The sequence below is a fragment of the Capra hircus genome, chromosome 27 (assembly GCF_001704415.2).
Source record: "Capra hircus breed San Clemente chromosome 27, ASM170441v1, whole genome shotgun sequence".
NCBI classification, from domain to species: Eukaryota; Metazoa; Chordata; class Mammalia; order Artiodactyla; family Bovidae; genus Capra; species Capra hircus.
This window is the reverse complement of record NC_030834.1, coordinates 10,803,812-10,821,649: the sequence shown is the minus strand read 5'-3', so window position 1 is coordinate 10,821,649 and position 17,838 is coordinate 10,803,812. Positions and strand designations below refer to the sequence as shown.

General features: G+C 38.4%; 1 protein-coding gene across 1 annotated transcript in view; it reads right to left on the bottom strand.

Annotated features, from left to right (window-relative positions):
* The window catches only part of LOC108634067 (disintegrin and metalloproteinase domain-containing protein 18-like), an 85,829-nt gene that overhangs the window by 25,550 nt on the left and 42,441 nt on the right, over positions 1 to 17,838 (bottom strand). Inside the window, 1 exon segment of the mRNA XM_018041762.1 lies at positions 3,125 to 3,264. Coding sequence (XP_017897251.1) covers positions 3,125 to 3,264 — 140 coding nt within the window.

Genomic DNA, 17,838 nt, shown 5'->3' with positions numbered 1-17,838 from the left:
TGATGCCCTCTTCTCCTTCTGCCCTCAATCTTTCCCAGCATGAGGGACTTTTTCAATGAGCTGGATATGTGCATCAGATGCCCAACATACTGGAGCGTCAGCTTCAGTTTCAGTCCTTACAATGACTATTCAGGGTTGATTTCCCCTAATATTGACTGGTTTGATCTCCTAGCTGTCCAACGGACTCTTCAGCACCACAGTTTGAAGGCATCGATTCTTTGGTGCTCTGCCTTCTTTAAGGCCCAGCTCTCACAAGTGTAGATGACCACTGGGAAGACCATAGTCCTGTCTATACAGACCTTTGTCAGCAGAGTAATGTCTCTGCTTTCAACACACTGTCTAGGTTTGACATAGCTTCCCTGGTGGCTCAGACGGTAAAGCATCTGCCTGCAATGTGGGAGACCTGGGTTCGATCCCTGCGTTGGGAAGATCCTCTGGAGAAGGAAATGGCAACCCACTCCAGTTACCCTTTCCTGGAAAATCCCATGGACAGAGGAGCCTGGTAAGCCCCAGTCCATGAGGTTCCAAAGAGTTGAACACGACTGACTGACTTCACTTTTTCCCTGCCTAGAAGCAATTGTCCACAAAGATCTTAGGGCCCAAGAAGAGGATATCTGTCACTACTTCCACTTTTCCCCCTTGTATTTGCCATGAAGTCACGGAGCCAGATGCCATGATCTTAGTTTTTTTAATATTTAATTTTAAGCTGGCTCTTTCACTGTCCTCCTTCACCCTCAACAAGAGGCTCTTTAGTTCCTTAGTTCCTCTTCACTTTCTGCCATTAGAGTGGTATCATCCATATATCTGAGGCGGTTGATGTTTCTCCTGCCTATCTTGATCCAGCTTGTGACTCATTCAGCCTGGCATTTCTCATGATGTGCTAAGCCTATAGTTTAAACAAACAGGGTGACAGCAATCAGTCTTGTCATTCTCCTTTCTCCACCTTGAACCAATCAGTTGTTCCATACAGGGTTCTAACTATTGCCTCTGGACCCGCATAAGGTTTCTCAGGAGGCAGGTAAGATGGTCTAGTATCCTTGTCTCTTTAAGAGCTTTCCACAGTTTATTATGATCCACACAGTCAAAGGCTTTGGCCCAATTGATGAAACAGAGGTTAATATTTTTCTGGAATTCCCTTGTTTTCTCTCTGATCCAGCGAATGTTAACAATTTGATCTCTGGTTCCTCTGCCTTTCCTAAACCCAGCTTGAATATCTGAGAGTTCCTAGTTTGTATAATACTGAAGCCTAGCATGCTAGATTTTAAGCATGACCTTACTAGAATGGGAGATGAGTGCAATTATTCTATGGTTGGAACATTCTTTAGTACTACCCTTCTTGGAATTTGGGGTAAGGATTTACCTTTTCCAGTCCTTATATGGATACTTTAACAATGTTAATTCTTCCAATAAATGAGCATGAAGTATTTTTTGTTTCCTAGCATATTATTTAATTCCTTTCCTCAATGTCTTATATTTCTCCATACACATCTTTCACTTTCTTGGCTTTTAAATTTATTCTAAGTAATTTATTCTTTTTGATGCTATTGTAAATGGGATTGCATTCTTAATCTCTACTACTGATAATTTGTTTTTAGTATATAGCAATACAAAGTATTTTATATATTAACTTTGCATGCTGTAACTTCCCTGAATATGCTTATTACTTCTGACAGTTTTTGGTAGAGTCCTTTAGAGAAACCTATATGCAGGCGAGGAAGAAAAAGTTAGAACTGGACATGGAACAACAGACTGGTTCCAAATAGGAAAAGGAGTACATCAAGGCTGTATATTGTCACCCTGCTTATTTAACTTATATGAAGAGGACATCATGAGAAACGCCAGGATGGAAGAAGCACAAGCTGGAATCAAGATTGCCAGGAGAAATATCAATCACCTCAGATATGCAGATGACACCATCCTTAGGGCAGAAAGTGAATAGGAACTAAAAAGCCTCTTGACAAAAGTGAAAGAGGAGAGTGAAAAAGTTGGCTTAAAGCTCAACATTCAGAAAACGAAGATCATGGCATCACTGCATCATGATTGCTTGCTTAGCTCCTTTCCTACATTTTCTAGTCCTTCCTGGACCTCTTTCTCTGAATCATGATTCGTTAACCTGATTGTATTTTACCATCTTAAAAAAAATATTCTATGCTTTTAACATTCTTCCATATAATTTCAGTCATTTCTTTTGGTTTGTTTTATCCTTTCCAGTCTTTTGAGACATTTCTTCATATCCATGTATCACTTCACTGTCTTTCCCTGAAAAGTTTTCCAGAAGTTCATCATGTGACCAGACTTCTTTCTTCTCTTTCAGGCTCCAACATGAGTTTGTCTCATAGAAATCTTCCTGCTGCTGCTGCTGCTAAGTCGCTTCAGTCGTGTCCAACTCTGCAACCCCATAGACGGCAGCCCAACAGGCTCCCCCGTTCCTGGGATTCTCCAGGCAAGAACACTGGAGTGGGTTAACATTTCCTTCTCCAATGCATGAAAGTGAAAAGTGAAAGGGAAGTCGCTCAGTCGTGTCCGACTCTTAGTGACCTCATGGACTGCAGCCTACCAGGCTCCTCCATCCATGGGATTTTCCAGGTAAGAGTACTGCAGTGGGGTGCCATTGCTTTCTCCAAACAAGCTTCCTAGACCCTCCTTTTTTATCATAAAGTTTCTCTTCTCCATGTATTCCCTATTTATTTTCTCTAGGCACTTAATGTAAATCATTTAAATTTTGCTGATTCTCATGTTGACTTTAAAATTCTGTCCCTGATAGACTAATATAAAATATATAACACTTTTCTATCTTGTTAATCATTCACATGATAGACTAACACAATTCTTGTAACTGTACATGCTAAAATTTTTTTGATAGGATGAATAAATCTCACATCAAGATTCCAGTGCTTCACAAGAACTCATCATCAAAGACTTGATACTACAGCGCTGAACATAGAAACAAGAAGCACATTTTCTACAATATCAAATACTCATTCCTTTTAATAAACATTAAAATAATTCATAGGTATTTAGTAAAAATGCTTTTATCTACGTTATATCAAAGATATCGTACATCAAGAAATGCTATAAATATCTCCCAAAAGAAGACAAAGTTTTGATAAAAGTCACATCTTACATTGCTTCAGGATTCATTATGCATGCAATTCCTGGACAGGAACATTCATAGATGTTATTATTATACTTTAATCCCAGCATAATTCCAAGTAATTGTGCGAAAAGAACTGAAAATGCCTCTAAAGTTATCATCTTTGAATACTAAATGAAATAAAAAACAGAATGGTTGTTCAAGTTATTTTTTTCAATCCCTGTTTTTTCATGTAATTGTGGCTATATTATCTAAATGCAAATACTAATTTAATAAACTTTTATATAAAGCTCATTATTTTCTTAAGAACATTGGCAAAGTTAGATTTTGTTATTCTTTTAGGATAATAGTACTTTCAATACAAATAGCATTCATATATAAACAATACTATTAATAATATATGTTTTCATTACATGTTACTGATTTAATTATAATAAACTGAAAAAATATTCTGAGAAGATTCGAAGATTCATCATTGTTTCAGTAACTACAACACTTTTATTTAAACACTTTGAAAATACACAGATTCTTAAGAGTTTAACTGACAGTCAGTTTTAATGTCAGAAATTGTTGTAGGATAAAATCAATGTTTTCCTAAAGGAAAAATACTAGCATTAAAAAATAAAACGAGTAGTGATGAAAGCAACACGCAAAGCCCTGGTTGGTAATCAATGATGTTTTTAACTATCTCCATAGTTTTGCCTTTTCCAGAGTGTAATAGATTTGAAATGATACAGTGTGTAGACTTTTCAAACTGGCTTCTTTTACTAACCACTATGCATTGAAAATTCCTCCATGTCTTTATATTGCTTGATGACTAATTGTTTGAATACTGAATAAAATTTCTCTTTGTGTCTCAACTTGTTTCTTTATCCACTCATGTATTAAAGAACATGTTGTGTGCTTTTAATTTCTGGCAATTATAAATAGAGTTGCTATATGCAATCAGGCCCAACTTTCTATGGATACAAGTTTTCAGCGAAATTTTCTACATGTTATAGGGGATAACTACTAGATCATGAAGTAAGGCAATGTTGAATTTTATAAGAGATCACCAAACTGTCTAAACTCTAATTCATCAACATGAATGACAGTTCCTATTGCTCCAAGTCCTCACAATATTTGGTATCATCAGGTTTGCACATGGGCACAAAACTGAATAAGAACAGCAAGTTAAATTCTTGCCTTGTTCCAAATCTTAGTGGGAAGCACTTCATCTCTAAACATTAAATTTGATGTACATTCTATTTTTTTCTAAATGATCTTTGTGAAGTTCTAGTGTGCTGCTCTTACAATTTTGGTGAGTTTAATCATAAAAGGTCTTAAAATTGCCAAATGCATTTTCTGCATCTATTGATATAATAAAATAATTTTCCATTTTAGTGTAATGATAGAATCAACTAACTTAATTGGCTTTACATAATTACCTATCCTTAAGTATCTGAAGTATCTTGAAACCATTATATCTACCACTGTGGGCAGGAATCCCTTAGAAGAAATGGAGTAGCCATCAGGGTCAACAAAAGAGTCCAAAATGCAGTACTTGGATGCAATCTCAAAAACGACAGAATGATCTCTGTTTGGTTCCAAGGCAAACCATCCAATATCACAGTTATCCAAGTCTATGCCCCAACCAGTAAAGCTGAAGAAGCTGAAGTTGAATGGTTCTATGAAGACTTACAAGACCTTTTAGAACTAACACCCCCAAAAGATGACCCTTTCATTATAGGGGACTGGAGTGCAAAGAAGGAACTTAAGAAATACCTGGAGTAACAGGCAAATTTGGCCTTGGAATGCAGAATGAAGCATGGCAAAGGCTAATAGAGTTTTGCCAAAAGAACGCACTGGTCATAGCAAACACCCACTTCCATCAACACAAGAGAAGACTTTACACATGGACATCACCAGATGGTCAACACTGAAATCAGATTGATTATATTCTTTGTAGCCAAAGATGGAGAAGCTCTAGACAGTCAGCAAAAACAAGAATGGGAGCTGACTGTGGCTCACATCATGAGCTCTTTATTGCCAAATTTAGACTTAAATTGAAGAAAGTAGGGAAAACCACTAGACCATTCAGGTATGACCTAAATCAAATTCCTTATGATTATACAATAGAAGTGAGAAATAGATTTAAGGGCTTAGATCTGATAGATAGAGTGCCTGATGAACTATGGAATGAGGTTCGTGACATTGTACAGGAGACAGGGATCAAGACCATACCCATGGGAAAGAAATGCAAAAAAGCAAAATGGCAGTTTGAGAAGGCCTTACAGATGCCTGTGAAAAGAAGAGACGTGAAAAGCAAAGGAGCAAAGGAAAGATATAAGCATCTGAATGCAGAGTTCCCAAGCATAGCAGGAAGAGATAAGAAAGCCTTCCTCAGTGTTCAATGCAAAGAAATAGAGGAAAACAACAGAATGGGAAAGACGAGAGATCTCTTCAAGAAAATTAGGGATACCAAGGGAACATTTCATGCAAAGATGGGCTTGATAAAGGACAGAAATGGTATGGACCTTACAGAAACAGAAGATATTAAGAAGAGGTGGCAAGAATACATGGAAGAACTGTACAAAAAAGACCTTCTTGACCAAGATAATCACGATGGTGTGATCACTCACCTAGAGCCAGACATCCAGGAATGTGAAGTCAAGTGGGCCTTAGAAAGCATCACTGCGAACAAAGCTAGTGGAGTGATGGAATTCCAGTAGAGCTATTTCAAATCCTGAAAGATGATGCTGTGAAAGTGCTGCACTCAATATGCCAGCAAATTTGGAAAACTCAGCAATGGCCACAGGACTGGAAAAGGTCCGTTTGCATTACAATCCCAAAGAAAGGCAGTGCCAAAGAATGCTCCAACTACTGCACAATTGCACTCATCTCACATGCTAGTAAAGTAATGCTCAAAATTTTCCAAGCCAGGCTTCAGCATTATGTGAACCGTGAAATTCCAGATGTTCAAGCTGGTTTTAGAAAGACAGAGGAACCAAGAATCAAATTGCCAACATCTGCTGAATCATCAAAAAAGCAAAAGAGTTCCAGAAAAGCATCTCTTTCTGCTTTATTGACTATGCCAAAGCCTTTGACTATGTGGATCACAATAAACTGTGGAAAGTTCTGAAAGAGATGGGAATACCAGACCACCTGACCTGCCTGTTGAGAAACCTATATGCAGGTCAGGAAGCAACAGTTAGAACTGGACATAGAACAACAGACTGGTTCCAAATAGGAAAAGGAGTGTGCCATGGGCGGAGTTCCTCACGCTGGTCCCCGGCAATGCCAAGGCGTGTCAAGCCTCAGGAGTGCATCAAGGCTGTATACTGTCACCCTGCTCATTTAACTTATATGCAGAGTACATCATGAGAAACACTGGGCTGGAAGAAGCACAAGCTGGAATCAAGATTGCTGGGAGAAATATCAATAAGCTCAGATAAGCAGATAACACCACCCTTAGGGCAGAAAGTGAAGAGGAACCAAAAAGCCTCTTGATGATAGTGAAAGAGGAGGGTGAAAAAGTTGGCTTAAAGCTCAACATTCAGAAAATGAAGATCATGGCATCTGGTCCCATCACTTCATGGGAAATAGTTGGGGAAACAGTGGAAACAGTGTCAGATGTTATTTTTGGGGCTCCAAAATCACTGCAGATGGTTATTTCAGCTACGAAATTAAAGACGTTTACTCCTTGGAAGGAAAGTTATGACCAACCTAGATAGCATATTGAAAAGCAAGCCATTACTTTGCCAACAAAGGTCCGTCTAGTCAAAGCTATGGTTTTTCCAGTGGTCATGTATGGATGTGAGAGTTGGATTGTGAAGAAGGCTGAGTGCCGAAGAATTGATGCTTTTGAACTGTGGTGTTGGAGAAGATTCTTGAGAGTCCCTTGGACTGCAAGGAGATCCAACCAGTCCATTCTGAAGGCGATCAGCCCTGGGATTTCTTTGGAAGGCATGATGCTAAAGTTGAAACTCCAGTACTTTGGCTACCTCACATGAAGAGCTGACTCACTGGAAAAGACTCTGATGCTGGCAGGGATTGGGGGCAGGAGGAGAAGGGGACGACAGAGGATGAGATGGCTGGATGGCATCACCGACTCGATGGCAGGAGTCTGAGTGAACTCTGGAAGTTGGTGATGGACAGGGAGGCCTGGCGTGCTGCGATTCATGGGGTCGCAAATAGTCGGACATGACTGAGTGAGCAAACTGAACTGAAGTATCTGAAAATATCCGAAATAAATATCGATAGAGTAATAAAATATTAAAAAAATAATCCTGATTACATAACAATGCAAACTATAAACTTAAAAATTTACTGAGGGTAATTAAAATGACACTTTTTCAGGCAAAGGAAGCAATCAGAAATGAAGACAAGTCAAATGAAACATTTTTTTTCACAGAAGTGAAAAACAAAAACAAAATGTAGAAAAGAAGACTGTGACCAAATAACCACCATATGCACTATGGGTGTCTCAGAAAGTGAAGAGAGAAAGGGATAGAGAGCTTATTCAAGAAAATCAGTGTCACAAATGTTAGGAATCTGAACACATGCAGATTTAAGAAGCTTAAGGAACTCAAACTAGGAAAATCCAAAGGGACCCTACAAAGAAAATCACAACTAGCTGTTGAACAAACATCAACAGGAGGATGATGGAACCAACAAAAATGGATACTCCATGTCCAGAGACAAAGGAGTTTTCTCTTGTTGATTGTTGTGTTTTGTTTGTTTTGATTTTTCAAACAAGATGTTAGGAAGAGCTCAATCATGACAAAATGAAATCCCATATCCAGCTGATGCTTGGTGACCCACAAACTGGAGAGCAACAATACCAAAGAAGTTCTCCCATTGCTGTGAAGGTTCTGAGCCCCTTGTGAACCTTGTTCTGTCAAGCTTCACAACCCAGGGATCTAGCCAAGTGACTAGGAATCCCCAAGAAATCTGACTTTGAAGGAGAGCAGGATTTGACTGCAGGACTTGCACAGGACTGGGGCAAACAGAGACTCTACTCTTACAGGGCACAAACAAAACCTTGTGTGCAACAAGACCCAGGGGAGAGGAGCAGTGACCACATAGGAGATTGAATCGGACCTACCAGCTAGGTTTGGAAAGTTTCTGCTGAGATATGGGTTGGCAGTGGCTCATTGCCAGGAAAGGGACATTTGAAGCAGCAGTTCTAGGAGGTGCCCCTTGGCAAGAGCCTTCTTGGAGGTCACCATTTGCCCTACCATAGAGCCTGTAGGTTCCTGGCCTACATCACTTCAGGCCAAACAACTAGCAAAGAGGGAGCACAGGCTCATCCTTCAGAAGACAACGGGATCAAGTGTAACCAAGCAGGCCCTACCCATCAGAGCAAGACTCAGTTTTTCACACCACCAGTTCCTCCCATCAGTTCCTTCCTCAACAACCTGAAGGCAGCCAGAAGAAGAAAGTAGAACTGCAATCCCACAGCTTCCAGAAGAAAAATCACAATCACAGAAAGTTAATCAAAATGAAAATGCTGAGGATTACATCTCCAGATGAAGGAAAAGATGAAATCCCAGAAAAACAACTAAATGAAGTAGAGATAGATAACCTTACAGAAAAAGAATTCAGGACAACTATATTGAAGATGACTCAAGATCTCAGAAAAAAGAATGAAGAATATGCAAGAAATGTTTACCAAAGACCTACCTAGAAGAACTAAAGAATAAACAAAGATGAACAATGCCATAGAAGCAATCAACAGCAGAATTAACTGAGACAGAAGATCGGATTAGGGCTCTGGAAGACAAAATGGTGGAAATCAGTGATGCAAATCAGAACATAGGAAAAAAGAATGAAAAGAAATGCAGACAGCCTAAAGAGTCCTCTGGGGCAACATCAAATGCACCAACATCATGTTACAGGGATCACAGGAGAAAAGAAAAAGCTACCTAAGAAAACATTTGAAGAGATAGTAGCTGAAAATTTTCCTAACATAGGAAAGGAAACAGTTACCCAAGTCAAAGAGGCAAAGAGAGCCCCAGGCAGGATAAACCCAAAGAGGAATACACTGAGACACATAATAATCAAACTAACAAAGATAATATATTAAAAGCAACTATGGAAAGTGACAAATAACATACAAGCAAACTCCCTTATGGTTATCAGCTGATTTCTGAACAGAAACTCTACAAGCCAAAAGTCAATGGAAAAGTATATTTAAAGTGATGAAGAGGAAAAAACTACAACCAAGAATCCTCTACCTAGCAAGACTCTAGGTTCAGGTTAGATGGAGAAATCAAAAGGTTTACAGCCAAGGAAAACATAAGATAATTCAGCACCACAAAACCAGCTTTACAATAAATGCTAAAGGAACTTCTCTAGGCAGGAAACACAAGGGAAGGAAAAGATCTAGAAAAGATAAGCCCAAATGGCAATAGGATAATACATGTTGATAATTACCTTAAATGTAAATGGATCAAATGCATCAACCAAAAGACAAAGATTGCCTGAGTGGATACAAAAATAAGACTTGTATATATGCTATCTACAGGAGACCCTTGTCAGAGCTAGGGAAACTTACAGACTGAAAGTAAGGGAATGGTATTCCACACAAATAGGAATTTAAAAAAAGCTGGGGAAGGAATGATATTTTCAGAAAAATAGACTTTAAAATCAAGACTGTTATAAGAGACAAAGAAGAACCTTATACAATAATCAAGAGTTCGATTTCAAAAAAAAAAAGACACAATTATAAATATGTACCCACCCAACTTAGGAGCACCTGAACATGTAAGGCAAATAAAAACAATCATAAAGGAAGAAATTGACAGTAACAAAATAATAGTGGGGGGCTTTAACACCCCTCTTTCTTCAGTGGACAGATAATGCCTATAGAAAACTAATAAGGAAACAAAGGCTTCCAATTCTAATACACATTAAATCAGTAGGACTTAATTGATATTTCTAGAACATCCCATCCAAAAGCAACAGACTACACATTCCTCCCAAGTGCACAGGGAACATCTTCCAGGAACAACCACATGCTGGGCCATAAGGTGAGCTTTGGTAAATATAAAAAACTGATATCACATCAAGCATCTTTTCTGATCACAATGCTATGAGATTAGAAGTTAGCTACAATAAAAATCTATTAAAAAAAACAGAAACATACGACAGCTAAACAATATGCTACTAAACAACCAATGGATCACTAAAAAAATCAAAGACAAAATAAAAAGTTACCTAGGGACAAATGAAAATGAAAGCACAATGGTCCAAAACCTATGGGATCAGTTACAAGCAGTTCTGAGAGGTAAGTTTATAGAAATTCTACCTCAAAAAAAAAAAAAAAAAAAAGAAAAAGAAAAAAACAATGTAAGCTTAAACCTAAAACAAATAGAGAAAGAAGAAGAAATGGAACCTAAATTTAGTAGAAGGAAGAGAATCATGAAGAAAACAGCAGAAATAAATGAGATATAGACAAAGGAAACAACTGTGAATATTAATGAAACTAAAAGCTGCTGATTTGAAAAGATAAAACTAAATTGAAAAAATCTTAAACCAGACACATCAGGAAAGGTGAAAAGACAGCCTTCTGAATGGGAGAAAATAATAGCAAATGAAACAACTGACAAACAACTAATCTCAAAAATATACAAGCAACTTATGCAGTTCAATTCCAGAAAAATAAACGACCCAATCAAAAAATGGGCCAAAGAACTAAATAGACATTTCTCCAAAGAAGACATATGGATGGCTAACAAACACATGAAAAGATGCTCAACATCACTCATTATTAGAGAAATGCAAATCAAAACCACAATGAGGTACCACTTCACACCAGTCAGAATGGCTGCGATCCAAAAATCTGCAAGCAATAAATGCTGGAGAAGGTGTGGAGAAAAGGGAACCCTCCTACACTGTTGGTGGGAATGCAAACTAGTACAGCCACTATGGAGAACAGTGTGGAGATTCCTTAAAAAATTGCAAAAAGAACTGCCATATACCCAGCAATCCCACTGCTGGGCATACACACTGAGGAAACCAGAATTGAAAGAGACACATGTACCCCAATATTCATCGCAGCACTGTTTATAATAGCCAAGACATGGAAACAACCTAGATGTCCATCAGCAGATGAATGGATAAGAAAGCGGTGGTACATATACACAATGGAGCATTACTCAGCCGTTAAAAAGAATACATTTGAGTCAGTTCTGATGAGATGGATGAAACTCGAGCCTATTATACAGAGTGAAGTAAGCCAGAAAGAAAAACACCAGTACAGTATACTAACACATATATATGGAATTTATAAAGATGGCAATGATGACCCTGTATGCAAGACAGCAAAAAAGAAGCAGATGTGTATAGCGGACTTTTGGACTCAGAGGGAGAGGGAGAGGGTGAGATGATTTGGGAGAATGGCATTGAAACATGTATACTATCATGTAAGAATCAAATCACCAGTCTATGTCCGATGCAGGATACAGCATGCTTGGGGCTGGTGCACGGGGATGACCCAGAGGGATGTTATGGGGAGGGAGGTGGGAGGGGGTTCATGTTTGTGAATGCATGTACACCCGTGGTGGATTCATGTCAATGTATGGCAAAACCAATACAGTATTGTAAAGTAAAATAAAGTAAAAATAAAAATTAAAAAAAAGAAAAAAGTGAGAGGACTCAAAACAATACAATTAGAAATGAAAAAAGGGAAGATACAACTGACTCCACAGGAATACAAAGGATCATAAATGGAAAACCTGGATGAAATGACAAATTCTTAGATACAGTTTCCCAAGACTGAACCAGGAAGAAACAGAAAATATGAACAGATGAATCACAAGCACTGAAATTGGAACTACGATTAAAAACTTCCAACAAACAAAAGTCCATGACCTGATGGCTTCACAGGTAAATTCTATCAAACATTTAGAGAAGTTAACACTTATCCTCTGAAACAGTTCCAAAAATTGTAGAGGAAGGAAAACTTCCAAACTCTTTCTATGAGGCCACTATCACACTGATACCAGACAAAGATATCACAAAAAACAAAATTACAGGCCAATATCACTGATGAGTACAGATGCAAAAATGCTCAACAAAATACTATCAGTTCAAATCCAACTAATACATTAGAAAGATCATTCACCATGATCAAGTGGGATTCATCCAAGGGATGGAAGGATTTTTCAATATATACAGATTAATCAATGTGATATATCACATCAACAAATTGAAGAATAAAGACCGATGATAATCTCAATAAATGCAAAAACCTTTTGATAAAATTTAGCAATATTTATGATAACAGCTCTCCAGAACGTGGGCAGAGTGGGAACGTACCTCAACATAATAATGACCATATATGACAAACCTACAGCTAACATCATACTTAATTGTGAAAAGCTGAAAGCATTTCCTCTACAATCAGGAAAAAGACAAGGATGTCCATTCTCACCATATATATTCAACATAGCTTTGGAAGTCCTCAGTTCAGTTCAGTTCATTTCTTTCTCTCAGTCGCGTCTGACTCTTTGTGACCCCATGAATTGCAGCACACCAGGCCTCCCTGTCCATCACCATCTCCCGGAGTTCACTCAGACTCATGTCCATCGAGTCGGTGATGCCATCCAGCCATCTCATCCTCTGTCATCCCCTTTTCCTCCTGCCTGCAATCCCTCCCAGCATCTGAGTCTTTTCCAGTGAGTCAGCTCTTCGCATGAGGTGGCCAAAGTACTGGAGTTTCAGCTTTAGCATCATTCCTTCCAAATAACACCCAGGGCTGATCTCCTTCAGAATGGACTGGTTGGATCTCCTTGCAGTCCAAGAGACTCTCAAGAGTCTTCTCCAACACCACAGTACAAAAGCATCAATTCTTCAGCAATCAGCTTTCTTCACAGTCCAACTCTCACATCCATACATGACCCCTGGAAAAACCATAGACTTGACTAGACGGACCTTAGTTGGCAAAGTAATGGCTCTGTTTTTCAATATGCTATCTAGGTTGGTCGTAACTTTCCTTCCAAGGAGTAAGTGTCTTTTAATTTCATGGCTGCAATCACCATCTGCAGTGATTTTGGAGCCCCCCAAAATAAAGCATGGCACTATTTCCAGCGTTTCCCCATCTATTTGCCATGAAGTCATGGGACATGATGCCATGATAGTCCTAACTACAGGTATAAGAAAAGAAAATAAGGTAAAGGGAATCCGAACTGGAAAAGAAGAAGTTAAACTGTCACTGGTTGCAGATGACATGATATTGTACATGTAGGATCCTAACGATGGTTTCAGAAAACTACTAGAAATCATCAATGAATTTGGTTAAGTTGCAGGCTACAAAATTAATATGGATAAATTTGTTGCACTTCTATACATTAGCAGTGAAAATGAGAAAGAGAAATTTAAGAAGAAGTTTCATGGATTATCACATCGAAAAGAATGAAATACATAGGAATAAGACCACCAAGGGCTTCGCTGGTAGCTCAGATGGTAAAGAATCTGCCTGCAGTGGAGGAGACCTGGGATCAATCCCTGGGTGAGGACGATCCCCTGGATAAGAGAATGGCTACCCACTGCAGTATTCTTGCTGTGGAATTCTGAGGAATTCCACGGCAGGGCAAGAAGCAACAGAATCAGAATTGAACATGGAACAACAGACCGATTCAAAATAAGTATGTCAAGGCTGTATATAGTCACCCTGTTTCTTTAATTTCTGTGGAAAATTCATCATGCAAAACGTCAGGCTCAATGAAACACAAGCTGGAATCAGGGTTGTCAGGAGAAAACTCAACAACTTTAGATACGAAGATGATACCACTCTAATGGCAGGAAACGAAGAGGAACGAAAGAACTTATTGGTGAAGATGAAAGAGAAGAGTGAAAAAACTTTTTTAAAACTCAACATTAAAGAAAGTAAGATCTTGACATCTTGTCCCATCACTTCATGGCAAATAGATGGGGGAAAAGTATAAACAGTGAGAGATTTTATTTTGGGGGGCTCCAAAATCACTCCAGATGGTGACCGCAGTCACAACATTATAAGATGCTTGCTCTTTGGAAGAAAAGCTATGACAAACCTGGACAGCATCTTAAAAATCAGAGACATCACTTTGCCTACAAAGGTCTGTATAGTCGAAGCTATGGTTTTTCCAGTAGTCATGTATGGATGTAAGAGTTGGACCATAAAGAAGGGTGAATGCTGAAGAACTGATGCCTTCAAATTTGGTTCTGGAGAAGACTCTTGAGAGTCCCTTGGCGAAGTATAATATGTCAAATGGGCTTCTCATGTAAAGAAAATGTCTGCTGATGCAGGGAAAACAAGTGATGTAGGTTAGACCCCTCAGTTGGAAAGATCCCCTGGAGAAAGAAATGGCAACTCACTGCGCTATTCTTACTTGGCAAATTCCATAGGTAGAGGAGCCTGGCAGGCTACTGTCCATGAGGTTGTAAAGGGCTGGACACAAGTCAGCACACACACACACACACACACACACACACACACACAATATGTCAGACAGAGAAACACAAATACCTTATAATTTTTCTTATATGTGGAATCCAAAAACAAATGAAAAAGCATACAACAGAAACAAGAGTTATAAATATAGAGAAGAAACAGGTGGCTTCCAGAATGAAGGCATCTGGGGAAGGAAAGAAATAGGTGAAAAAGATGAAAAGATACAACTTCCAATTGCAAAATAAATGAGTCATGGGTATGAAATGCAAGATGTGGGGAATCTAATCAATACTTATTTAGTATATTTGGAATCAAGAAAATTAGAAATATCAAGGGACTGTTTCATGCAAAGATGGGCACAATAAAGGACAGAAATGGTATGGACCTCACAGAAGCAGAAAATATTAAGAAGAGGTGGCAAGAATACACAGAAGAACTATACAAAAAAGATCATCATGACCCAGATAACCACGATGGTATGATCACTCACCTAGAGCCAGGCATCCTGGAATGCGGAGTCAAGGGGGCCTTAGGAAGCATCATGATGAACAATGCTGGTGGAGGTGATGGATTCCAGTTGAGTTATTTCAAATCCTAAAAGATGATGCTGTGAAAGTGCTACACTCAATATGCCAGCAAATTTGGAAAGCTCAGCAGTGGCCACAGAACTGGAAAAGGTCAGTTTTCATTCCAATACCAAAGAAGGGCAATGCCAAAGAATGTTCAAACTACCACACAAGTGAACTCATCTCACACCCTAGCAAAGTAATGCTCAAAATTTTCCAAGCCAGGCTTCAACAGTACATGAACTGTGAACTTCCAAAAGTTCAACCTCGATTTAGAAAGGCAGAGGAACCAGAGATCAAATTAACGAACATCCATTAGACCATAGAAAAAGCAATATTCCAGAAAAACCTCTACTTATGCTTCATTGTCTATTCTAAAACCCTTGACTGTGTGTATCACAACCAACTGTGGAAAATTCTTCAATAGACGTGAGTGCCAGTCCGCCTTACCTGCCTCCAGTTAGAACTGAACACAGAACAACACACTTATTCACAATTGGGACAGGAATATGTCAAGGTTGCATATTGTCACTCTGCTTATCTAACTTATATGCAGTGTACATCACATGAAATGTCGGGCTGGATGAAGCACAAACTGAAATCAAGATTGCTGGGAGAAAAAACAATAACCTCAGAGGTGCAGACGACACCACGCTTATGGCAGAAATCGAAGAGGAACTAAAGAAACTTTTGTTCAAGTTCTGTGAAAAATATCGCCGGTAGCTTGATAGGGATTGCATTGAAGTTGTAAATTGCTTTGGGTAGTATACTCATTTTCACTATATTTATTCTTCTGATCCATGAACATGGTATATTTCTCCATCTATTAGTGTCCTCTTTGATTTCTTTCATCAGTGTTTTATAGTTTTCTATATATAGGTCTTTAGTTTCTTTAGGTAGATATATTCCTAAGTATTTTATTATTTTCATTGCAATGGTGAATGGAATTGTTTCCTTAATTTCTCTTTCTACTTTCTCATTATTCATGTATAGTAATGCAAGGGATTTCTGTGTGTTGATTTTATATCCTGCAACTTTACTATATTCATTGATTAGCTCTAGTAAGTTTCTGGTGGAGTCTTTAGGGTTTTCTATGTCGAGGATCATGTCATCTGCAAACAGTGAGAGTTTTACTTCTTCATTTCCAATTTGGATTCCTTTTATTTCTTTTTCTGCTCTGATTGCTGTGGCCAAAACATCCAGAACTATGTTGAATAGTAGCGGTGAAAGTGGGCACCCTTGTCTTGTTCCTGACTTTAGGGGAAATGCTTTCAATTTTTCACCATTGAGGACAATGTTTGCTGCGGGTTTGTCATATATAGCTTTTATTATGTTGAGGTATGTTCCTCCTATTCCTGATTTCTGGAGAGTTTTTATCATAAATGGGTGTTGAATTTTGTCAAAGGCCTTCTCTGCATCTATTCATATAATCATATGGCTTTTATTTTTCGGTTGTTAATGTGGTGAATTACATTGATTGATTTGCGGATATTGAAGAATCCTTGCATCCCTGGGATAAAGCCCACTTGGTCATGGTGTACGATCTTTTTAATGTGTTGTTGGATTCTGATTGCCAGAATTTTGTTGAGGACTTTTGCATCTATGTTCATCAGTGATATTGGCCTGTAGTTTTCTTTTTTTGTAGTATCTTTGTCAGGTTTTGGTATTAGGGTGATGGTGGCCTCATAGAATGAGTTTGGAAGTTTACCTTCCGCTGCAATTTTCTGGAAGACTTTGAGTAGGATAGGTGTTAGCTCTTCTCAAAATTTTTGGTAGAATTCAGCTGTGAAGCCGTCTGGACCTGGGCTTTTGTTTGCTGGAAGATTTCTGATTACAGTTTCAGTTTTCGTGCTTGTGATGGGTCTGTTAAGATTTTCTATTTCTTCCTGGTTCAGTTTTGGAAAGTTGTACTTTTCTAAGAATTTGTCCATTTCTTCCACATTGTCCATTTTCTTGGCATATAATTGCTGATAGTAGTCTCTTATGATCCTTTGTATTTCTGTGTTGTCTGTTGTGATCTCTCCACTTTAATTTCTAATTTTATTGATTTGATTTTTCTCTCTTTGCTTCTTGATGAGTCTGGCTAATAGTTTGTCAATTTTATCTATCCATTCAAAGAACCAGCTTTTGGCTTTGTTGATTTTTGCTATGGTCTCTTTTGTTTCTTTTGCATTTATTTCTGCCCTAATTTTTAAGATTTCCTTCCTTCTACTAACTCTGGGGTTCTCCAATTCTTCCTTTTCTAGTTGCTTTAGGTGTAGAGTTAGGTTATTTATTTGACTTTTTTCATGTTTCTTGAGGTATGCCTGTAGTGCTACGAACTTTCCTCTTAGCACCGCTTTTATAGTGTTCCACATTTTTTGGGTTGTTGTATTTTCATTTTCATTAGTTTCTATGCATTTATCAAAACCAAAATGAGGTACCACTTCACACCAGTCAGAATGGCTGCGATCCAAAAATCTGCAAGCAATAAATGCTGGAGAAGGTGTGGAGAAAAGGGAACCCTCTTACACTGTTGGTGGAAATGCAAACTAGTACAACCACTATGGAAAACAGTGTGCAGATTCCTTAAAAAATTGCAAATAGAATTGCCATATGACCCAGCAATCCCACTGCTGGGCATACACACTGAGGAAACCAGAATTGAAAGAGACACATGTACACCAATGTTCATCGCAGCACAGTTTATAATAGCCAGCACATGGAAACAACCTAGATGTCCATCAGCAGATGAATGGATAAGAAAGCTGTGGTACATATAC